The sequence below is a fragment of the Pteropus vampyrus genome, unplaced genomic scaffold, assembly GCF_000151845.1.
Source record: "Pteropus vampyrus isolate Shadow unplaced genomic scaffold, Pvam_2.0 Scaffold90, whole genome shotgun sequence".
Taxonomy (NCBI): Eukaryota; Metazoa; Chordata; class Mammalia; order Chiroptera; family Pteropodidae; genus Pteropus; species Pteropus vampyrus.
In genome coordinates this window covers 3,211,085-3,236,985 of record NW_011888871.1, presented here as the reverse complement: position 1 = coordinate 3,236,985, position 25,901 = coordinate 3,211,085, and the positions used below count along the sequence as shown (strand labels likewise).

Genomic DNA, 25,901 nt, shown 5'->3' with positions numbered 1-25,901 from the left:
CAATATCCATCTTCCCCTGGTAATTAGACATGGAGATTTTTGTCCAATTGATAGCCAAAACATTGCCCATGTAATTAAATTCTGATCACTAGAATGACAGCCATTAACCTACTTAAACCCAAAAGGTAGCTTCAGCTTCTAGGCCTTTAGCCCCTGCAGGGTGTGCTCTGCAGAGATAGTGTGTCTGCTGTTTGCGCCATTGACAGTAGGTTCTAGGCAGCCCGTGAGCAACCGGAGAACTGCCAGGGTTAGTACACCTTGCCAGTGCCAGCACCCTGTTCCATCAGGAAGGTGATATGTCCTCGTCATTTTCCAATCAACATTCATGACTTTGTAACCATACTGTCAAGCATACCTAGGTATCCCAGCCTACATAGTAACAAAATCTAAAGATTACTTGGTCTGCTGTTTGCTTATTTTATCAATTTGTTTTGTTTTGTTTGTCAGAATGTTATGGAACAGTTCAACCCACGGCTACGAAATTTAATAAACCTGGGAAAAAATTATGAAAAAGCTGTTAATGGTAAGTCTGTTTTCTAAATATATGAACATAGAGCACATAATAAAAGCCATTCAATGTATATTTTACTTAATTATTTTTAAATGCTTAATATTGAATTTTTAAATATCTTTAAATTGGTAGAAATTATTTACAATTAATTTAATTTACAGAACTTTGCAATGATAGGATATTGGTATATTTGAAATGAGTAAATTGAATAATAGGCTACTATGAGAAATGTATTTTAATTATCAAATCATGCCTTTGACATAGTTTAATATTTTATATCATTGCCATAAACATGTTTTCTATTTTTTCAACCAAATTCTTTATGAACTAATAACATATATGAAATGTACGTTTAATTTTTGTGTTAGCGTCTTGCTGCATAGGAATTATTCTAAAAGTTACATAGAAGAATTTCTTGCTTTTGGGTGTATCACTTTCAATAGTAATATGAGAAATAAAACTTTGAGCCTGAGTGGAAAAACATCTATACGAAAGGTTGAACTTAGATTCTCATTTCAAAATGAGCGCTTCCTCTAAAATGAATGTGAGCATTGGCTTTTATCTCTCTGTGAGAACCAGAGTTGTTTGCTAGTTTGTAGAGGTTTTATTCAGAGAGGCTGACATGCACCTCCACATACGTTTTACTCCTAAAAGGTGAGTGTTGTCAACGATCACCTTAAAAACTTGAGATGCTCACAATCACCACATTCTAACATGGTCAAAACAGTTTTCCCTTGTTAGCAGTCGTCACCTTTAAAATATTCAGACCCTGGTTTCACCCTCTGCCTTGGTTCATTAAGACTATGAAGCAACATAAGTAGAACATTTAGTTTACAGCAGTTTTACATTTGAAGAAGGCTTCAAATCAAGTGTCATGTCTTTTATATGTCTCTTATTTCTCTCTTTCACCATGCCCCACCTCTGGGTGCTCCCTACTGGTATTTTGAAAATAAACCTGTGGCCTCTCACACTGGAAGAGTAAACTGCTGTCTATTTCTGGATTCCTGTGCTGTTTGCCAGACTTTTCAGCGTCAGGAAATGCAACAGGCCTGGGATTTGTTCTCCCTCTCTCTCCAGCAATATCAGGACTTGTGCAGGCATCCCACAGCCCCTTCAAAGAGCAGGACACTTGTTCTGGAAGTCTTGCGCAGCTGACTCTCCCTTGATGACTGCTTAATCACAAAACTGCAGAGCCATTGCTTTAGATGCCCCTGTGAAGGAAGTCGCTGTGACCTGCAGTGATTTTTTTACTTTCTAGCATTTGTTGCTTCTCTGAGGCAGAGTTTTACAAGGTGACCCAGTGAGTAGCCTGCAGCTCAGCCTCTTGCTAAACCGGCTTCTCCCCAGAGGGCTCTTATCATTTAACACCTCCCAGAGACTGTTCCTTACTTTGTAAGGTGTTTCCAGAATTTCTGCAGACCATTTGGTTTTTGCTGAAGCTGTTGAGAAATTTAGATAAATGTATAAAGTCCTTGGTAAGAATTTGTATATAGTTGAGGATGCTAGATTATAACTCAGGATATCAGGCACAGCTAGCGAAATCATGGGGTAAGCAGTGTCACTGGAATTTGAGCAGCGGTGGTGGGGGTGGGGAGACAGGGCAGGCAGGAGGCCCTGTAGGAGCTGAGCCAGCTGATAGTTGTTGGGTTTCAGTAGGCAGATGCTGCATAGGAGTACTTCAGGCAGAAAAGTCAGTATCTAAGCCAAGACCTGGGGTCCATACTGGCATGGGCAAGAAACTGTTGGGGAAATACTAAAATATATCGCAGAATAAGGTCAGATCAGTAGTGCATTTTAGTGCAGCATCAGTTATCTATTGCCATAATAACAAACTACCTGTAAACTTGGTGGCTAAGGACAATAATAGTCTATCATTTCTCATGGTCCTGTAAAGGCAGTGCAGTTCTCTGGACTCCTGGGGCTCACTCCTGCAGCTGCAGTCAGCTGCTACCTGGACCAGCCAGGAAGCTGGGCTCCCTCCCTCCTGCGGGCAGAGTAAGCTGTTCTAAGAGTGCCAGCCCCTGTGGGAGTTACATTTGCTGGTACTCCACTGGCCAAAACAAGTCACATGACTAAGCCATCTATCAGTAGGTAGGGGACTACACAAGCTGGGAATTCCAGAAAGTGTGATTTATTTAAGTCCACTACCATAAAAACCTGTCATGAACTCTGTGGAGTGTGGGCTTACCCATTGAGCAACGGGAGACTCTTGAAGGGTTTTGAGCAGAACTGTACCTAATAAAATCATATTTTAAGGAAAAATTATCTGGTAGAAGTGGGAAGATTAGATTGATGAAGTAGATTAGATTGATGGTCAGAACTAACATGAGAGTGTCATAAGCATCATGGCAGAGTAAGAAGACTCCATTGTTTCTCCCCTTAAATTTATGAGTCATACAAGTAAAACTCAACAGAGGACCCCTTGTTCAACACAAACGCCTGAAAGATCCACGCGTGGGGAGTGGGCACACTGGAAGGAGTAGGGGAGACCTAACAGGAGAAAGGACAGGGATGGTATCCCCAGATGCAGTTCCGTGCCCACTGCTGCTCCAGCTGGCAAGGTAGCAGGGGAGGAGCTGCGCTGCAGCTTTTACACTATGCCTGGAGCTTAAGAGGGCACGCAGTTTCCTGCCCTGAAAAGGCATCGCCCTCCCCACCTTCCCATCGCAGCAGAACCAAGTGGAGGTGGCTGGGAAGTGGTAAATAACAGCGGGGACCGACAGCCTCAACTGGAGAGGGCATGGGACTGCAAGATGGCAGAGTGCCTCCTTTCTCCCAGATGCCCTGTTAGAGCTCAGTAAAGTCAAAAACACAGCGGAAAAAGGAGGTCACTCTGGGAGTTCACAAAACAGGTTCTCCAACACCCTCCACATTCCCCCACCATAGTGGTGGTACCCCATAGCCAAGGTGAACTGGTCACTGAGAGGACCCACCATCCCAGAGAGTACGTGGCATTTTCCTTAACTGAAAGAACACCGCTCCACCGCCATCCCAGAGGTGCAAAGAGTGGGCAAGAGAAAACAAAAACTTGCAATACAGCACCATCTGCTGGAAAAACAAAAGAAAGTACCCTACCTATCAGCCTGCTGAATTGTTGAGAGCAAAACTGTATCTAAGCAAGAGAGTGCTACCTCCAATGCGTAGACAGAGAAACAGTCCATCCAATACCATGAGCCACATGGGAGCATAGAAAGAAAACGAAGTCTCCAGAAACCAAATCAAAATCGTGGAAGACTGATTTTAATAATAGAATTCAAGACTGCAGTTATGAAGAAACTCAAGGATATATAAGAAAACTCAGGCAGTTCACTGAACTCAGGAATAAAGTTGATGAACAAAAGGAGTACTTTACCAGAGATCGAAACTATAAAAAAGAACCAAACAGAAATTCTGAAGCTGAGGAACTCAATAAATGATATAAGAAATTCATTAGAGAGCATTGGAAATGGAGCAGTCCAGATGGAAGAGAGAATCAGTGAACTCAGAAACCTAGAAATGACCTATGAGAAGAACTAAAAGTGTAATAAAATGAAAGAACTCTATGAGAACTGTCTGGCTTCATTATAAAGAGCAACCTAAGGATAATAGGCATTCAGAAGGAGAAGAAAGAGATAATGGAACAGAGAGCCTCCTCAAATAATTGATGAGAATTTCCCAAGCCTATGGAAAGAACTAGACTTTAGAATAGCTAACAGAACACCTAATTATACCAATACAAAAAGACCTTCTCCAGACAAATGTTGTTCAAACTGTCAATTAATGACAAGGAAAGAATTCTCAAGGCAGCCAAGGGAAAAGGACTAGAACCTACAAAGTAAACGCCATTAGCTTATGGTCAGATTTCTCAGTAGAAACATTACAAGACAGAGAGTGAAAGGAAATATTCAAAATAATGAAAGAGAGGAACCATTAGCCAAGAATGAAATATCCAACAGAGTTATCCTTTAGATATGAAGAAGTAATGGTTTTCCCAGACAAAAGCTGGGAAAATTTGTCACCATAAGATCTGCATTACAAGAAATGTTTAAAGGAACTCTTCTACTAGAAAGAAAAAAGTACATAAAACTTTGAGTAAGATTATTAATAGAAAGAGGAAACTGCAGATCTTTAGAATAGGTTATTAAACAATTATAACAAAGTTTAAAGGTGAAAGGGGACATTAAAAATAACTACTGCAATTTGGTAATGGATGCACAACATAAATAGGGAAAATTTGTGACAAAATCATGAAAGGAATGAACAGTTACAGATGAATTAAGATAAGCAGTCAGAAGAAAAAGGAGTATTATATGTATGAGATTATTTTACACAAACCCAATGGTACCACAAAACAAATATCCAGAGCTGATACATGAAATATAAAAAAAGAAGAAACAAAAAAAATCATAGGAAACCACCGAACTAAAATAGCAGACAGAATCACAATGGAAAAGGAACAATGGAGATACAGAGCATCCAGAAATCAAAAAATAAAATGGCCATAGCAAGTCTTCATTTATCAGTAATCCCCTTAAATGTAAACTGACTGAATTCACCAACTGTATATTACCTGCAGGAGACCCATCTCAGCTCCAAGTGAAGGAGTAGAAAATGATATTCAAGCAAATGGACTCACTAAGGAAAAAAGAAAAAAACTCAAAATCAGAAATGAAAGAGGAAATGTTACAATGGACACCACAGAAATACTAAGGATTATACAAGAATACTATGAAAAGCAATGTATCACTACATTTAATAACCTAGAAGAAATGGTTAAAGTTTTAGAAATATATAACCTTCCTAGGCTGAACCATGAAGAATTAGAAAAACTAAATAGACTGATCACTGGTAAGGAAATTGAAAGAGTAATCAAAAACCTCCTAAAAAAAAGTTCAGGACCAGGTGGCTTCACTGGTGAAGTCTACCAAACATTCCATTGAATATCTATCCTTCTTAATCTCTTCTAAAAACTTGAAGGGGGAATACTTTCTAACTCATTATACAAGGCCAACATTACCCCGATGCCAAGACCAGGCAAGGACAACACACACACACACACACACACACACACAAATTACAGGCCAATATCTCTGATAAACATAGATGCAAAAATCCTAAACAAAATACTAGCAAGTTGAGTGTAACAATATTTTAAATAGATACTACATCATGATCAAGTGGGGTTCATTCCAGGAATGCAAGGATGGTTCGACGTCCACACATCAGTCAATGTAATACAACACATTAACAAAACAATCACATGATCATATCAATGGATGCAGAAAAACATTTGGCAAGATGCAACATCCATTTAAGATTAAAATAATAAAACGGGTATAAAAGGAAAGTACCTCAACATAATAAAAGCCATAGATGGCAGACTGTCAGCTAATATCATACTCAGTGGTGAACAAAACTGAAAGCTTTTCCTCTAAGATCAGGAACAAGACAGGGATGCCCACTCTTGGCACTGTCATTCAACATAGCACTAGGATTCCTAGCCAGTATAATCAGTCAAGAGAAAGAAAGAAAAAGGCACCTGAATTGGGCATGAAGAAGTAAAACTGTCATTATTTGCAGATGACATGATTCTGTATTTAGAAAATCTGAAAGACTCCATCAAAAGACCACTAGAAACAATAAACAAATACAAGAAAGTTGCAGGATACACAATATACAAAAATCTGTTGCGTTCCTATATACTAACAACAGAGTATCAGAAAGAGAAATGAAAACAATCCCATTTACAATTGCAACAAAAATGATAAAATACCCAGGAGTAAACTTAAAGAAGGTAAAGGACCTGTACTGAAAATTACAAAACATTGTTAAAAGGAATTGAAGAAGACATGAAAAAATGGAAAGATATTCCATTTTCCTAGATTGGAAGAATTAGCGTTGTTAAAGTGGCCATATTATCTAAAGCAATATACAAATTTAATGTAATCCCCAACAGAAGTCCAGTGGCACTTTTCACAGAAATACAAAAAAATTACTCAAATTGTATGGAAACTCAAGAGACTCAAACAGCCAAAGCAGTCAAAGCAGTCCTGAGATAAAAGAACAAAGCCAGATGTATCACACTCCCTGACTTCAAACTATACCACAAAGCTACGATAATCAAAACAGTATGACATTGGCAGGAAAACAGACCCAACAAACCAATGGAATAGAAATGAGAGCCCAGAATAAACCCACACCATATATGGGCAACTAATTTTCAATGGAGGAGCCAAAAACATACTATGGGAAAAGGAAAGTCTCTTCAATAAATAGTGTTGGGAACACTGGAAAGCCACATGCAAAAGAATGAAACTAGACTGTTATCTGACACCATACAAAAAAATTAACTAAAAATGGATTAAACACTCAAATATAGGACCTGAAACAATAAAAATACATAGAAGAAAACAGAAGCACTAAGCTTAACGGGACTTGGTCTCAGAGGGTTTTTTGTGAACTTGACTCTAAAGGCAGGAGAAGTTAGAAAAAAAATGAATGAGACCGCATCAGACTAAAACTTCTGCACAGCAAAAGACACCATCACCAAAACAAAAAGGCAACCAACTGAACGGGAGAAGATATTTGCAAATTATATCTCTGATAAGGGGCTAATATTCAAAATATATAAAGAACTCATAACAACTCATCAACAACAACAAAACCAAACAATTTGATTGAAAAAAATGTTATATAATGTTATTAACCAATTTTAAATCCCCTCCCCCCCACCAAATAAATAAAACAACCTATATGCTTCATCTTTGAAACGATAGTGGTAGGAAATCTCTTAATGTGTTCACAGAGGGGGCCAGAATTATGGAAATATTCTTCTTTATTCTGGATAAATTATATAATTTTAAAGTTAATTCAACTTTATTATAAAAACAAGGATAAGGATATTTTACTAGACTGAGAAGGTTAAATAGTTTTAAACATAAGTCAACAGTTAATGAAAAAATTCAGTTGAATGGGTTGAAACCAAAAATTTTGTTTAAATATTGTGTAATCCTGTATACCATTCTCTCACTAACTGGCTTTTCAGTTTATCAGTACCTTGCAATTTAAAATCTTCATACTAAAATACTTCATATATCAACTCGACAGTTTATTGGCTACAAACTTGTTTGCAGGTGGAGTCATCTCTTTTTCAGTTTTAACTGAGGCCAAAGAATCAGAAAGCAGCATAATTTAGAACTGAGAAAGTGAAGCATCTCAGCTGAAGTTGCGTGCAATCCCTCTGACTTGCCGCTGACCTTGGGAATGTCGCAGAATATCTCCACTCCCCTTCGTGAAATGGGGTGATAACGTCACCGACCCATGTCTTAATGTCGTCAGCTAGAATAACTTAAATAATGACTTGGAAAGTCTGTATAAATGCTACTCGCTGTTGTGCTTTTTTACAATTATACTTTAAGGTTATACTCAGTCTTATGAAATAACTGTGGAGTAGAACGTTACATTTTCTAAACTTGCATACATACATAGTAAAAACTCTAACTTTTATCATTTTTAATTCTACAAGAGATGCTAAAATACACTAATTTGTTATGAAAATATTACTTTTTGGCCTGTAGCATCTTCAGCTGGACTTGTATATTAACTTATCCTATGATACTCTCCCACACACACCTTTTTTTATATGTCAAATGTCTTTTTTAATCCACTTTTTAAAAACAATACCCATTATAAATTGGGGCAAAAAAGTTAGTTATAAAGTGATAGAAGAAATTGATATAAGCAGATTCTGTTTGTTCATCCAGTGCTCTCACTGTTAGGACGTTTTATAGATGACCGTCCTTTGTTTCAGAAAAAATAACTAACTCGCGCAAGGAGGTCATGTCATTAGAAGTAAAGGTCTATCTTGTCTTGCCCCTGACTCTCCTCTGCTCCTCTCCAAAACAAAAAGAAAGAAAGAAAAAATAAAAGAAAAACAAATCAAAATGCAGATTTCTGTAACTTATAATTTAGTCTTCAAAATCAGTTCAAAAGGAGAAATATTATTTTTTAAGATAATTGTATAGAAATAAAAGTTTTTCTCATCTCTGCCACAGAGGCAAGGGGCGGGGGAGTAATAGGGCATTGTTATTTTTCAGGTAATTCTGTTTCGTGTTTTGTGTTTGGAAAAAGAAAATATATCAAAAACACAGAGATTCCCCCCCCCAACAACAAGGATGTTGGTGGCGCAGAACGGCATCTTCAACAAAAGAAGTAAAAATGCCATTGAAGGATCAGTTTCCTAGGCCACCCCACCCAAGTCCTTCTAACTGAAAATATGCAGACCTGGGTCTCTGTGAGAATAACCGGCTCAGGAAGGTCTTTGGCTGGAGCAGACATGTTCCCAGCCCCAGTCTGATGTTAGGACCACTTCTGCTCTGAAACTGTCATCAGGGGCAAGCAGGGCCTTCCCTGGACGTCAGCGCCTGCTGCTGATCGTTCCCCAGGGCTGGTCCCAGGTAAGGGTCCCATGGGGCTCTCCAGTGGGCAGGGGCCTCTGCCCTGGCACAGCTATCCAGCACAAACCCTGCCTTCTGAGAGCCACACTTGCCACAGCCGAAGCTTTCCTGCTGCCAGAGGGACCAACGGATGTTTGGGAAAAAACCTCTGTGTCACGTCTTCCTTTCCTTGTCTAAATATGATTTTATGTGCCGCCTTCCCTGTCTAGCTATGATCCTGGCAGGAAAAGCCTACTACGACGAAGTGGTCAAGATCGGGGAGCTGGCCACCAGATCCCCCGTGTCAACAGAACTGGGTGAGCTGATTGTCCATTGTATGTAAACCCAACTTGAGCTGCGGTTTGGGGGCCTTTCATCCAGTGAGTGCCTATAAAAACACATGAAGTGGCCCAAACCCAGAAGAGAAAGGAGGGCTGGCCCAGCGTTCCGGTTTGTCAAGCCAGCACCCTGGGTCGTTCAGTTCTGGGATGATCGAGTTCAGTGTGGCCTGTTGAAAGTGGAGACTTACAGGCAGGCCAGGGCCCGCCCCGGCCTCCCTACTTCCTAAGAGTCGGGCTTCTGCTTTTGAGGCGTGGGCTCAGCCTTTCCCCTCGGATGCCGAAGCACACAGCCCGGGGAGCTTTGACCTACATTCCTTGCTGAAGGAGACAGGCGTGCTGGGCCTCCCAGCTCTGGCAAGAGTATTTCCTGTGACTCACCTAGCAGGAGGTCAGAGTCCTTTACGTTCTGTTCTTGGCTCTCCCTGCTTCCACAGTTGCTCTCAGTTGCGATTTTTCCAGTTTTGCTGGTATGAATTGGTCTCCTGTGCACTCACAGAGGGCAGCCACACCCTCGGCAGTGCCAGCTGCACAGGGAATCTGGGGTTCTATTTACAGAGCCAGTTCCCTATACCATCTCCTAAGTGGGGAAAGGTCAATTTTTTAAATAGCCCCACACATAACCACCATTTTTAAAACTTGTTAAATATGTTTTATTTTACAAAGGTTAAAATTTCTGGCTTCAAATTGTTTGTTATGATTTGGAAGGGTCAGAAAACCGGAGGAAAGATTGGTAAAGTGTGTACATGTTTTTTAAAAAGTGGATCTGTCTCCAATTACAAAGTGGGAAGGGAAGCAGAGGAGGGCGTAGGAGCATGTGTTTAAGGCTCACATAATTCACACCATTTCTGCATAAAGTGTCCTGAGGGTGTTCAGCATTGCTTGGAAAATTCTTAACTGACCCCTGAAAGTGGAGGAACGAATTTGAGGTGCGATGTCAGTGCTGAGGTTGGAGGCTGGGCCACCAAGTGTGAAATGGGTCTGGGTGCTCGTTAACATTCTCTGACAGATTTCATACATGAAAAGTTTATAAAGATCCCTAAAAGCGATAGACAAAACTTAAGCCTGAGGCGATGCTGTATTATGAACATCAATACTGCTGTTTTTAATAGACTCAGTTACATCTAAAAATTTTTCAAAATCCTGACTTGGGTTCTGCTGGTGCCATACCTTTGGCATGTTCTGGCGAGGACTGAACTAAAGTGACTCTGTCCTACACAAGGTCAGTTTGGTAAAATACACACTGCATTATATAGACAGAAGATGATAATAAAACTTAGGACATGTAAGGGGTGATTGAGATGATTATAGGGTTCCAAAAAATAGGACTAAATGAAAAAGACACATCCTATTTGTGTCAAGCATGAGAGAAAAAAATATATGACCCTTACATTAAGCTTATGGTCCTCTGAGTCAGCATCGTTCCTGCTGTTTTAGTGTTTTGTGGTTCTTGCCACTGTTTAAGTAAGACTTCTGTTCCACACCTTGTTTTATTCAGCCGTAAGTTCATAATGTTGAATCAGCTATTTCCACAGCAACCATGTTGTTTTAAACAGGAACTTAAAACTTCAGTTCCAATAAGGAGAGTATGTTGCAATGGTGACGTTTCTTTCATGCGGATGTGTATTTTACTCAGAAGGGGTGGAAATAATTTTCGTTGTGTTTTTTTGTTTTAGGTTGTTCTTTGCTTATATTCACTATCTCATGTCGTTATTACTTTTCTACTCATTTACAGCAACTCCCTGATAAACTACTGTCCTAGTAAGAGTTGCTTTTGGAGGCCTAATATTAATTTATTTTGATTTGCATAGTTTTTTGTTTGTTTGTTAAAGTTTAGACTGAAATACTACCCTCTGTTTAAATTCCCTGTTTAAATTCCCTGTATGAAAGAATAGTGGACAATTCATCAAATAAAGAGAAAGATCTAAAGTAGATTGTATTTTTCTCATTTTTCAAGATCTTATTGCATAGCTACTGACTCTTGGTATTGGTATTCATAACTGAATTATGAAACATAAATTCTGTGATAAAATTGAAGAAGTATTGCATATGTAAGATCACGAATTATTTCAAAATTTTTATTCATTAGGAGTATTGTTTCTGAAAAACCTTTGTTTTTCCCACACACATAAAAAAATCCTATAGTTTAAAATTTTTCATTTTAAAAATATTGCTCTAGAAAAAAGGGGATGCTGAAAAATTCTTATTTTTCTAAAACTTTGATTATAAAAGTAAGTTTTTTCCTCTTTATTTTCTTTTTAACTATTTAAATTAAGAGTTGACATTCAATATTATTTCATATAGTTTCAGGTCTATGGCTGAACATTTACATAATTTACAAAGCGATTTTCCCAATTAGTCTGGTATCCACTTAGCTATAAAAGTATTTTATATTTTAATGTTGAATTAAAATATTTTTAGTGTTGCTTTAAAACACAGCCTTTTTCATTTCATACATATTTTTACATGAAACTTTTGTTGTATTCTGGTATTTTTGTACTTTGGGAGATAAGTGAAGAAAATATGCTCTGGGTAAAATATTTACTTAATTCGTAGGAATTTATAGAGAGAATTCAGCTTGGAAAACTTGGCCACATACATCATGAATGTTAATCAGAGTGTCAAAGTGAAGCATTTCAGTCTCTTCTCACTTAAGGGGCAGAGGGAGGCTAAAAGCCGGAGGAGCAAGTTGATTAGACTTTTACTTTATGTCTGTCTTTTGGATCAGCCTCTAAATTAAGACAGAGCTGCGGCAGTACCCTTTCTGATTTCTAGCTGTGGGTGTTTCCCTTTACATATCCTGCTTTCAAGCATCAGCTCACCCAATGATGTGTGAATGATTTAAGATGTTTTTGGCCCAAAAGTAACAAAATATCCAACTAATAGTGGTTTAAGCAATAAGGGTGTTTATTATCCCACATAAGAAAGCCATCGTTAATTTATCCTATTTTCTATGACAGCATTATTGAGATCATGAATAGTACGATTCACCCATTTAAAGTGTACAGTTCAGTGGTTTTTCGTATATTCGTAAAGTTTTAAATTATCACCACAGTTAACTTTAGAATGTTCTCATCACCCAAAGAAGAAATTCCATACCCATTATCAGTCACTTCCCATTCACCCTCAACTCCAGCCATATGCAGCCATTACTGTATTTTATCTCTGTAGATTTGGTTATGCCGGATATTTCATATAAATGGAATCATCCAATATGTGATCTTTTGTGACTGCTTTCTTCCACTTAGTATTATGACTTGAGGATTCATTCATGCTATAGCAGGTATCAGTACTTTTAAGAAAGTTAAGAAATGACAGATTTTAATTTTCTATAAGTCTTCCAGATACATGTCCTTCCCCCAAAAATAGTCGTTTCCTGATCATTTTCTCTTGAAAATAAAAGATATTTTATGAATAGTCTGTTCTCTTATTTAGAGACTATTCAGAATATGTCATTGCTTCTTTTCAACTATAATTGAAAGTTATAGGAAATTATTAGTAATTAAAGAAAAATACCAGATTCTAGTCATTTTTATGCTGAATGCGCTCAACCACTTGAAGATTACAGTAAGAATTGGCATATATTTTGAAGTCTCTTTTCAAATCGTTTTGCTAAAGCATCACCTTTTATCAGTTGTACCTTAATTGCAGCCAGGGGCTGGCCGGCATCTATTTGTAAATAATATTTTATTGGAACGCAGCCATGCCCATTTGTTCACGTGTTGTCTCTGGCCGCTTTCAGGCCTCGGGGGCAGAGCCGAGCGGCTGCAGCAGAGAAGCTTGGCGTGTAAGGCCTAACCTATCTAAGACCTGGCCCTTCACAGGCCCTTTCCCTGATGGTGGAAGACCTGCAGTGTCTACAGCTTCTTAAAGGTGAAGACCGAGTGATCTCCTGAGGAGTTTGATACCCTTTTCTCCAAAGAAAAAGCAAATCTTTACCACCTGCCCTCTAAGCGCTTGGGTTCGTCCGCATTAACAGCGTGACCCTGACAACCACAGTGGTGTCAGCAGCTCAAAAGCGTAATTACCTTGCCCTGTTGGGAGGAATGAACAAACAAACAGAAAGCCAGAAACCAGAGCTCTGTAGTCAGGATTTGGCAGGTAAAATATCTTAATCTGCTATGTTTAACTGTTAAATAATAAGTCATATGAATAATTATTCATGTGACTCAGGTTGTCAGGGTGTGTGCCTGTAGTCACACATATAAATCTTTATCACATGTACACAGTTCAACTCAAGGAACAGTACTTATTTAAAAAGGGAAGCTGAAATTTGTGCAAAACTAGTTTTGTCCCTTAATCAAACAACATTTATTTTTAAAGACTTAGTGAATATTGAAAAGGTTATAAGGGAAAACACATGGTCAGGGGAAAATGTTTTGGCAAAATATTTAAAAGAAACTTCGAACGTGTTTTAACATTTTTAAAGCATAGAAAAATAAAGCCTGTTCCCATTTATTTCCCAAGGAATAACAGGATACTCTCTTTGGAGAGTTTACAAATTTGCTTTGAGGTCCTTACAGCTCTCCATTACATAAATTTAGACTGTTATTTTGTTCCAGGTTAGTCAGCTATCGCATTATTTTAAATAAATTACTGAATTGTTTGGGCCAGTTTCTTGGGCACAAAACAGAAGATTTTTATGCCCTCACCAGCCAGGAACCTAGAAAATGATAGGTTTTCTTTTGTTATTGATAGAATGTTTTAGGTTATGTCATTTTTAAAAAATATTTATTATGGTTTTGCCTTGTTGATAACTCAAAATTCAACCTGACAGTCTTAGGTCTGAAAAATAAGAGTAGGAAAAAAATCTGAAATGTTTTAAAAGAAATGTTATGAATTCACAAAAATATTACAAATAACATTCCTAAGGTCTAGATAAAATAAATGAATTCATACCAGAGTGCATGAGTGAGCTAAGTGGAGCCAAAGCAGTTGTTATTGACCAAAAACACTTAACTTTTACTTGCAAGTTTGGCTCACTTTAAGAGATTAAAATCCTTCCTACAAAAGTAGGAAACAGTAGGGAATTTATTTTATTTGCTGAACATAGCACCGGCTGTGTGCCAGGCACTGTCCTAAGCACCTTACAAATATTAACTCCCGTACGCCTCATCATCATAGCCCTCTGAAGTACATACTAGTATTTCCATTTTACAGATGAGAAAACGGGGGTTCAAAGAGAGTAACTAACTTGCTGAGATCACCAGCTGGTTAATGGCTAGTTAATTCGATCCAGGCAGTCTGCCAGCTATGTGGCCTGTCGTGCCAATTTAATTTTCTATGTCAGTAAGATGTGCTTTTTCTGACATGCTTTATCTTGTGACAGTCAAGATTATCCTGCCCATTATAGGTCAACAGATAAAAGGTTGTGTTAGATAGTGACTCATCATATAGTCTGAAACTGATTCATCATGTATGTCTGTATTTTGTTTCCTTCAGACAATCAGGAGTCGTTACGAGAAGAACATTCCTTCTCTCAGCTTTCAAGTAACTAAATATGCAAATGATGTACCATAATTAGTATTAAAAAAAAATAAAAGCTAAGTTGTCAAATCAAGATTAGTCAGTGTAACGTTTAATGCTTCCTGATTGCATGATGAGTACATCCTGGATGCAAACCTGGCACATCGTTGCCCATTTTTCATTATACTTTATGGTACTTATTTATTCTCTTAAACCTTTGAATTTTGAAGTGTGTGAAGCACAGAATATCTTGTTTAAACCCAGTTTTCACAGTTACTCAAATTGGTCTTTTTCTCCTTCAAGGCTAGTGTGTGTCCTGTCAGCTGAAGATGGGGTCACTGTGGAGTCCTTGTTCTTACGCTCTCAGGCATAACAAAGAACAGCTGGTCAGGGGGCCACAGCAACTGTACAGGTGGAAGTGCAGGGTGGTGGCCCAGGGGACCCAAGGGCTGTACCTTACCACACCACCATCACTGTTCACGAGGCCTGCTCACACCCTCGTGCAGCTGTGCAGTATCGTGCTCTGTTCATGGCCCCGTGCTAGGCCTTAATTACGTGTCAGAAACAAAGCCACTAAGTTCTAACACAGAGGAGGGGAAGGGACTTTAAAGCATGCCAGGAACGAGCGGCTCTGGTCAGATGCGCAGGAAGCTGCGAAGGGTCGTGGCCCCTATGACAGGTTGAGGAAGGAGGACAACTAAGTAAAAGGGAGAGGAACACGCCAAAGACAGGTGTAGATAGAATCATGACACAAGCGAGGCCTGGCCTGACACACGACCTCAAGCAAATGGAGATACCATACTGGAAGGTGACGGCCTTGGTTGGAATGAGGTAGATTCTTCGATAGTGGAAGTGGGGTTCTGAGAGTTTTAGGAATAAATGTACCTCCTCTGGTACTCTTTCCTTTTCTGAATGACTTAACCAAATTATTAGAAGTAAAGATGCCAAAAAGCACATGGAAAGATGCCCAACACCAGCCATTAGGGACATGCAAAGCATAACCACAATGAGCGAGCACTTCACACCCAGCACAGTGGCTGTAATTAAAAAGATAGTAACCAGCGTCAGCAAAGATACAATGAAATTGGGACCCTCAGATGTTGCTGATAGGAATGTAAAAAGGAGCAGCCGCATTGGAAGAGTCTACCAGTTCCTCAGAATTTGAACATGGTTACCATATGACCCAGCAAATTCCATCTCTTGCAAGAGGTATGAAACACGTACCCACACGAAATCTTAGCCGTATGCACAGTAGGGAAAGGGTAGCAACAACCCACGTGTCTGGCAGCTCATGAGTGGATGACAGAATGCGGCGTATCCATACAGGGGAGCAGCCAGGCAAAAGCCATGTGCTGCCGACACACGCCACAGCACGGAGGCCCCTCGAAAATGTGCTAAGTGAAAGAAGCCAGATGAAAAGGTCACATGGGATATGACTCCATTTGTATGAACTCTCCAAAGTCAGCAGATCTCTTAGTGACAGCAGTCAGATTGGGGGTTGCCAGGGGCGGGGGGAGGGGAGAACGGGGTGACTGCTTAGTGGGTACAGTTTTTCTTTGTGGATGGCGAATATGTTTTTGAACTGGATGGTGGTGATGGTTGCATAACACTGTGAATGTGCTAAGTGTCACTTTCGGTAAATTTATGTTCTGTGTATTTTGTTACAAGAAAAGTAGTAGATCACTCCTGAGAGTTCCCAGCGTGGGGTATCCTAAGTAATTCATACTAAATGTAACAGACATTGTAATAACTCTACATAATTTATATAAGAAAATAAATATCATAAATTAAAAAAAAGGAAGCCTAGCGCACTTTTCCCAGCGCCCGCAGCCCAGCCGTGGTGTTATTCATACCTAGTCATGGCCAGAGGAGAAATCCAAAACCCTGAATTAGGATCCGGATGGGTCAGAAATCTTTTAGGCAGCATCCTCCATGCTTTACGGCACGTCCCACGAGTGCGCCCTCATAACCTCACCACAACCCCTTGAAGAGTTTTACTTGGCCCTGACTCAGTATGAATAGTGCAGTAAATGGATTGTGTTAGTATTGCTGGAAACACAGAATTCGGGAGTCTCGCTGAATTCTCACGACAGCCCTCAGAGGTCAGAGGTGTGATCCTTGAGCAATGTCGGTTGCAGGGGAGTCCCAGAAGGAGAGGCAGCTGCAGTTACAACACATGTGCCATCTGTGTCCCGTTCAGCACAACTTTGGTGATGCAAGCGTGTGAGAAGTAGATACACTCTAGGATGAGCTTAGGAATGTTTGTCAGTAACCAAATGAGCATGTCAGGTCAGGGTCCTGGGCTCTTCATTCTAACTGTGAACTAAGTTTCTCTGGGCTCTCGAAACCATGGCTGTCATTTACAGCATTATAAACTTGGTCCCCACCTTCAAAATACAACATAGTCAGGGAGATTATGGAAATGTATACACGCATAGCTTTAAACCAGGACCGAGTGCAAGAGTAAGAGGTACAAACGCTACAGGATTTCACGGGAAGCGATGACCGCATGTGGGGGTAGGAGAGGTAGAGGGACACAGAGTGTCAGGGGATGCCGTGATACCCTGACGGCCGGCGTTGGACGTGGAAAGGGTGATGGTTTCCTGTGGAGGGAACAGATCGAGGGGACAAGGGATATTTCATTTTGCCTGAGATTTCAGACTCATGGAGAGGATCGTGGGATAGAATGAGTACAAATTCAAATTGGAGCCTTGTTATTTCAAGGGCCAGGCTGCAGATTCTGTGCTTGTATGTCTCATTTCAAATTGAAATAAGAACTCATTATAAAAACTGGAACGTTTTGAGTTAAAAGCTGACTAATATTTTAAGAGCATGGGTTCACAGATAAAAATTATGAGGTGACTAAAGAGGCAAATTAAATGGCAAGCTCTTTACAACTAAGAACTGGACTCATCGAGTCCAGAATAAGTCTATTTCTGTAACTCTGGAGCACAGTGAAGCTGATAATGTATATATATGACAGGTATTTATAACTCAAAGCCATGGCCGATGGTCAGCTGCTTCCTCTGCAATAACGATAGAAATTTGTGGCATACTAAGGTCTCTTTTCTCTACAGGTGTATATGATTAAATATTTCAATCTTATGTCATTTTTATTTTCTACTTAATCCTGTCCAGCTTCCCACTTAGTATTAATATTTTTAAATGACTATGAGTTCTCCAGGAAGTTTAGAACTATACTCTTATTTTATAATGAATCTTAAAATGCGCTTTTTTAAAAAAATTAATACCTTTACTAAACAATGAACCTAATAAACAGTTTCTTTATTTTAAAATATCCATTTTTACATAGTTAAAGCATTTGGCTATATAAACTTTATGTACTGCTTTTTAAAACTTTAACATTCTGCACGTATTTCTTTGAATTCATAAGTAATTCATTTACTCATCATTTTTGATAGCTGCCTACATTTCTCTGTTTTAAATTTTCCTCTGTTGGTACCGAGGTGGAGTCCTGTCCTGGGGAGGGGGGTGAGCATCGGGGCGAACACAGGATTTGTTTCTTAGCTCTTTTGAAAAATTATACCTTAACTGAAAAAAGAAAAAGTAATTCTATGATATTCTGAAGAGCACATAAAACCAAATATTCAGTAGTTCGGAGATCACGGCTTTTCTTTCCTCATTGAAATCGCCATGCGCTCATTCAGATGAGCAGCTGCCGTCTGGTTGTCACTGTTTTTCTAGTCACAAGGGATAAATCAGTGCATGAAGCCTGCGCTCCGGGGGCGGGGGGGGTGGGGAGCTGCACTCTGGTGGGCGGTAAACAGACAGGTCTGACTGCCAGGTCGCAGTGAGGGAGGGGCCGCTGAGTGATGGAGACGGTGGCGTGGGGTGGGTTCAGGGAGAGTGGCCAGGGGCAGTGGAGAGGGAGCCCGGCAGGGGCAGGCAGCTGTCTGGGGTGACCCTGACGCCCTGTGAGCCTGGGTCACCATGCGGAGGCTCGGCCATCTGGGCGCGGTTCAGGGTGGAGAGTGGGAGGAGATGAGGCCTTGAGGCAGGGCAGGCCCAAGGGCGCCGTCTCCAGAGGCTTGTGGGTCACGGTAGCAATGCTGAGGTCGAGACCGGGAGCCTCGGAAGGTTTTGAACTCAGGGGTGACTTGGTTTGACTTGCATTTTAAAAAGTTCTTCCTGGCTTCCGTACAGAGAGTAGACTGGAAGGGTGGGACCCCGGCCGGGGTGGGAGGCTGTCCCCGCCCAGGTGAGAAGGGGTGATGAGCGAGTGGACTAGGACGGAGGGGCGGCCACGGGCTCGCTGTGCTGACAGCGCGAAGGGCTGCGGCGACGGGGAGTCAGGATGTGCTCAAAGACGCGTTAGGTTTGGGATGCCCGTCAGACCGGGTGGGAACGACGGCAGCGGGGGGGACGTGAGCCCGTAGTCCGTCGTGTGAGCGCACGCTGTCGTCCCTGTGGACGCCGCGGGCCCTGCTCTGCTTGCCCGGCACTAGCCAGCACTCCGCGCCCGGTGCCGTCTTCCCTCGGTCCGAAGCCAGCAGCTGCCGCGGAGCACCGTGTGCCAGCTGCGTCCCGCTACGTTCTCATCCGAGTCTCCCGTGGTCCTGTGAGGGGCTCTTTGTTTACACATCCATCCGACAGGCGCATGCGGGGAGACAGCGTGGGAATGGGACGCCCCAGCCCTTTTCTGAGAGCCCCTTCTCCTGTCATACGTGTGGCAGGCGATGGGTCTCCCTGCCCTTTGTAACAGATCGTCATCTTTTTATGCCTCCTCAGTTCCTTTCCTGAAGCACTCTCAGTGTTTAGAGTTTTCAGGTGCATCAAGCCAGGTAGCCATTGCCCAGTCCGTTTGACTTGGACTTAGGTCCCCTGTGCGTTGTTGGGCCACGGCAGGTCATCGGGGGCGGGGGGCAGGGGGCCTGGGGCGTCAGTCCCACCACTCCGGTTCTACTTCAGCTCTGAGATGTTGAGTAGACATGCCTCTCCCTGTAATTCACATACACTGGGCATCCTTCTGCCCTAGGATACCCAGCCAAGAAAATCTACTTCCTCTTCCTCGAGATTTTCCCTCGCCTATGCGAATGAGGGTGCAGAGTAGCCAAGGGCACAGGCTCAGGATCAGACATGAGCTCAGACCCCAGCCCCACCACCTTTAGTGCCTGAGTAACCATGGGAAAACCATCTAAAGCCTCTCAGAGCCACAGCTTCCTCCTCTGTATGATGTGGGCGATAGTGGTGCCCCTCTTCAGGGGTCAGGACTGAATGAGGCCATCTCCGAAAGGCAGTTAGCTCAGCACTTGGCACAGGGGAAGGACTGGGTACCTGTGAGCTGTTGCTGTCTTTGAGGGTCCGACAGTTGCGTGCTGGTGTCTGTCATCTTCCCGTCTAAGGTAGAAGGCGGCGATGGTGACGTGAGCTGCAGAAGCATGGAGTTATTCTGTTCTTGCTCCGCGTTGCAGCAGTCATGGAATGAGAGAGAAAATGGAATCTCCCTTAAATTCACAGTGTGATAGCGCCACCCAACATCTGCATGGCGTGTGTGGTTTTCGATCAAAGTTGGGAGCGATAGCCCTGTTTTGTTTTGTTTTTAAACTTGTTCAATTAGAAGTGGTCGCTTTAAAACAAAACAGAAATCCTTAGTTCTTTTGAAAAAATTTTTCACTTGAAATGTTTAAGACGGTAATCCTGAACTGGAACTGTCTTAGTGCCATTTCTACCTGTGCATGTCCACAACTTTGTGTTTTGGAGTCCTGTTTTATTATTTTAAAGATCTTTTGAAAATTTCAAATGTAGTATTTTTTAAGTTTGAATGGAAATGCGTACAGTTAATTAGTGACACCATAAGGAATAACTCATTGTCAGCTTCATTCATTATTGTTAGTGTCAAGGTGGTCATATTTTAGCCTTCATCTACTAATCAAGGAAAAAGGGAGGTGAATAATTAATGTTAACTTACTCACTTGTTATAATAGCTTGTAGAAAACTTGTAATCTTCTAATGCTGTATTTTACATTCAGATGTAAAGAAAACAATCACTTGTAATCTGTATATGGATGTAAAATCTACAGATTATTTCTGTGTGATGTATAATTGATACTCTTAAGTAAATTGACATTGTCTTTTTAGCTAAAATAAGAGTAGTACATTAAAATCCTCCTTGGGAAATTTTTTTTTTCATTGCAAACCCTGTACATACTTTAACTTGACAGTACTAGTGTACAGCGGATAGGCTAAATTAGTTTAATTGCTAACGGAAATGAAGTAGGTAATAAGCATTCAGTTCTCTTCCTCAATTTATCACTCCCAATGACAGAATTCTCACCTCAGACCTGAATCTCCCTGCTCCTTGACACAGTATTTGGTTATAATTTTCAGAGAAGACGTCTCCCCTAGCTATCAACAACCGTGGATATTGAAAGACTAGATCTCTGATAAGTCTGATAATTCTGATTTTAAAATGTCTAGAATATTTTATTATTAAAGCATTTTAAAAATAAGAATTAAGAAATAATTCCTATGTCAGTCATAAGGGGTTTATTGGTTTCCATTAATTCTTCCTTCAAACCTTGTTGTCATCTCTTCTCTTAAAAAAGAAAAAGAACGTTTAATGTTGCTGTCTAGCTACCTTACTTCACTTTGATTGCCAGACTACCAAAAAATAAGTGGGTTAAAACAAACTTGGCCCCTCCCCAACAACCTTCCTTTCCCAACGGGCAACAAAAAACAAGAACCCGCGGGAAGCCGAAAACGCCCCCGGCCGGGCCCGCCCCGGGCAACGTTCCCCCCGAAACCCTCCCAACGGCCAAGCAACCAAACCAAAAAAGCCAAGAATTTAAGTTCCTGGTTGACAAAAAAAAAAGTTTAAAAAAAAAAAAAACCCCTGGTTTTTTTTAAAAAAAGATGATCTTTTCTGTGGCTCAGGAGCTTCTGAGACCAGACCTTGATGTTGTTTAGTAACAAAAGCTTGGGTAAATAAAATTTGCCAGGAATTTGCCCATGAGGGCCCTGGGGATGGGAACAGCTCAGCGGGGGTGCCGGTCCTGAGAGGGCTTGCTCTGCTGGGGCTCGGGGTCACACCCCAAATGCAGCCAGGGTCTGTGCAGCCTGCCACACAGAGCCTGCCTCTTCATCTGAAAACAGTGGTTTCAGTGAAGGAATTAAAGGAGGGCGAGTTGAGGACCAGGCATTCAGCTTCAACAAAAGTAACTAGAAGTTTCTGCAATAAATATCGTGCAGCAGTAAAAGCAGAGTACAGATGCCATCCTTTGACGGGTCAGGCTTTCGCTGGAGTTATCTTTTCCTGCCGTCACTATACTTCTTTACGTTCCTTTTCACTGCAATCATCCTTTTATTCGTTTGTTCAGTATATTTATTAACCAGACTTTTAGAGCCTGTTGTGTGCCAGGCAGGCCCTGGGGCACACAGGTAGCTGACATTCAGGTCAAGCTCTTGTCCACGTGCAACTTCCGGAAATGTTCAGACACTGCGTGTTTTCCTCCAAGCGGGCGCTGCCTCCTAACTACTGCTGGTTCCAGATGGCTGTTGTGTCGTTTTTTGTGTCGTTAGTTGATAAAGTATATTTTTTAGAGTAGTTACAGGTTTATAGAAAATGGAACAGGTACCTCATGACAGAGTATTACCTGTGCCTCCCCATCCTCTCCAGCACTGTCGTCATTCATTTCAGGTATCCATAAGCTACAACCACTCGGTACCTTGTTGCTATTATTATTTTGAATGAGCAGTTACTTTTTTTATTCCATCTTTAATGCTCTTTATTTCTTTATGTAAATTCAAGTTTCTGACATACCTGATTTTCTTTCTGAAGTACTTCAGTTTCCTTTGATGTCCTTGGTTTTTGTCTTTCCTGTTATCTTTGAGTTTTGTTTGTTTGTTTTAAATCCTTCTAAATGGAGTCTCAGATGAAGCCTGCCGTTCTTATCCTGGAGCCATGTTGATGGGTGATGGGTGGAGGGTACTGGGAGAGGGAGCATTCGATAATCTTAGGTTTAAATCTTCCTTTTTTGCTTTGCAGGGTATTTTTGATGGGCCATAGTACCTGAGATGTGACCTTCAGAAGAGTTTCTTAGCCTTCTTCTTCTCCCCTAGCTTGAGACTGGAAGGCCAGAGGGGCTGGAGTTATTTAGCTAATTGTCCTTCCTCAGGTCAGATAAAGCTTTAGAAAAGAAACTTCTCTTGAGGGCTTCTCTCTGTATTAACTTCTTTATACAGAGCAGAGCAGCCCTGGCTGATTTCAAACTGTTTGCTCCCTCCCTGCTCTCTGTACCTCCCACCCCCCCATCCCCCACCCGAAGCCCCTGGGGATTGTTAAAATAGTTCTGGAATTACTAGAAATGGTATAAATTTATAAAAATCTCATAAATCTATGTATATTATGTTATAATGAAGTTGTAAATAAAATTTAGTAGTATTAGAATTATAAAATGTATTTTGGAATACCAACCAAACTATGACCCTACTAAAAAAAGAGTTCAGAGTCTGTAGTTTTACATTTCACCCTGTCCTACTGATTTTCCACCACCCTCTTCCAGACATCATGGTTAAGTGTTTTAGAAACTGGATTCTGTTCTCTTCCTCTTAGGAGTGTAGAGTTTTATTCTGGCAAGCAGTTAAATTACTGGTGGACCACCCTGATTTCATGGAGGCTTAGTTTTAGACTTTTTTCAGATGGATCTGGTTTGCCCTTCGACCTGTGAATTAGTCCTTATTCCTAAGGTATGGCCCTTCTCACTTTCAGTGGGAAACCTGTGATGTTCCAAGTCTTCCTGCCTTGGTAGACTTGAATCCCCAGCTCTGTATCCCCAACGTGTATATCTGCTGAGACTCTGCTAAGCTCTCCAGCCTTCCAGCTGTTGCTTTTTCTGCATTTCTTAAAGTCTCACCCTGTGCATGTGACATTTAGGTGTCAGACAAGGATTTGAGCTGTATCTATTTACAGATTTTTGGATCCTTTCCCATTGTTTGGGTGTTCCACAATTTATCCATTCTCATGGTGATAGACGTTGGTGTTGTCTGAGATATTGTGAATGAAACGTCTCTGAACATTTTTGTGTGTATCTGTTGGTGAACAAATGTATTTACGTCTATCAGTAGTTCGTTTCTTTTTATTGGGTAATTTTCCATTAAATTCTTGAAATGAGTACTTAGAGCATTGATTTTCACTCATTATTTTATAATAAATGCAGTAAAGGCTGTAAATTTCCTCTGATCACCACTTTAGTTGCATCTTAGATGTTTTATATACTATCTTTATCATTTCATTTCAAAACAATTTTACCTTCCATTGTGATTTCTTCTTTGACCTATGGGTTATTTAGAAGTCTTTTTCATTTCCAACATATGGACATTTTCTAGTTAGCTTTTCATTAATAGTGTCGAGTTTAATTTGGGCTTGGTTAAAGAACGTTCTCAGTATGATCCCAGTCTCTTGAAATACAGTGAGCTTTTCTTTCGATCCCTTTGTAATATTCTCTTTGCTTAAAAAATGAAGTTGTCACATATAGGATTCTATATGTGTCCACTGGGTCAAGTATTTATCGTATTCAGGTCATCTCTATCTTTTTGTTGCTGGTCCTATCAGTTCACTGAGAGATATATATTAAAGTCTCCTATAGTGATTATTGATTTGTTTCTTTTTATAATTCAGTTTTGGTTTAAATATCTTGAGACTGTGATAATAGATGCACATAAATAAAAATTTTTCTGATAAATCACTGCTTTATCTCTAATAATGCTTCTTGCCCTCTACTTTGTCATCTTTGTTTGGTTTTAATACACCTACATCAGCTTTCTTCTGGTTAGTATTTGCCATATATCCTTAACTCTCAACCTTTCCATATCCCTGTATTTAAGGTGTGTCTCTTGTAAGCAGAATATAGTTGAGTGTTGTTGCTTTTTTAATCCTAACAATCTTCATCTTTTAATTTGACTCTAGTCCACTTACTTATACTTTTGTGTTCTGCTCTCTGTCCTATGTTCATTTCTTCTCATCCTCTTTTTTACTGTTTTTCCCCCTAGTAGCTTGGTAGATTTTTGCACTTTATTCTTTTAGTGGCTACTCTAGAGATTTCTACACGCATCCTTTCTTATAAGTGGGATGTCATTTGGCACTTTACTTTCACCTCAGACGATGGAAGAACTGTAGAGCACTCTATAATTCTCTTGTATAACTTCTATTTGTCCCACTTGTTTTCATCATAAGATGAGATAAATCATGCTCAGTGGTATAGAATAGTAAGAGTCTCTGTGCAAGACATTAATTAGAACTGTTTGTAGTTGGTTACATTAGAAGCTAGACTTTTGGAGGAATGTTCAATGGAATGCTCACCCTGTCACTTAGTTGGCATTATCCCCACATGCACGGTGTTCACAGTGGCAACACTGACCAGAGGAGAGCACCTCTGACTATAGCCGGGGACTGAGTTTGAACAGCCACTGGTAGCTTATTCTTAGATGCTGGCAGAGCCTTTTAAGTTTGGTCACATGCCTGTGACATAATCTGCCTGCATAATTATTCTGTGTCAGTGACTCTAATTTGTAGAGTACATACTTGTGTATTTAACATATCCCGTGTATGGTTTGCTTTAATTTCCATTACATTTTCTCCTCATCACATTTGATATTTGGAAAATTGTCCAAAAAAATATCCTTTTTCCAGTGACATTTTTGGTCAGTCTTACTTGAATCCATATAGTGTAACTTCAGGCCAGCAGTAGGATGGCTTCCACCTGTCATTTTATTGTCTGAGTCTACCTGAAGTGACATGGAGGAAGTGGTATGTGACTCAGGCAGTGCTCCATGCTCTCTTGAAATAATACATGGGTTCCGATTGTCACGATCAAATATAAATGAAAAAGAATGTTTATGCCTACCCGTTCAGCACCTGTGCTGTGCTGCTCAGGTCCCTTAGTAGTCTCTCTTTGGTTCCTCGAAATTTGTACTCTGAATTGATGAAGAATTATCTAGTTGAAGATATATTAATAGTCCAATGACTAATCTGCATTTCAAATGAAAACTATGCGTTCATACCAATAATACTCTTTAAATTTTTGTTATTTAACTTTCCATTCTAAGTCCATACTGCCCATTGGCTGAATGTAAACCTTTATACAGCACTATCTAAAATGTTAGACGTATTTGTTCATGGTTCCTAACACTAGCTATTATTTGTATGAATTTTAC

At 40.4% G+C, this 25,901-nt stretch overlaps 1 protein-coding gene across 1 annotated transcript in view; it reads left to right on the top strand.

Annotated features, from left to right (window-relative positions):
• The first annotated feature begins 450 nt into the window (after window positions 1-450).
• The window catches only part of BAIAP2L1 (BAI1 associated protein 2 like 1), a 48,109-nt gene continuing 22,658 nt past the window's right edge, over window positions 451-25,901 (top strand). The window contains 2 exon segments of the mRNA XM_023532809.1: window positions 451-523; window positions 9,156-9,242. Coding sequence (XP_023388577.1) covers window positions 454-523; window positions 9,156-9,242 — 157 coding nt within the window. The 5' untranslated portion in view covers window positions 451-453.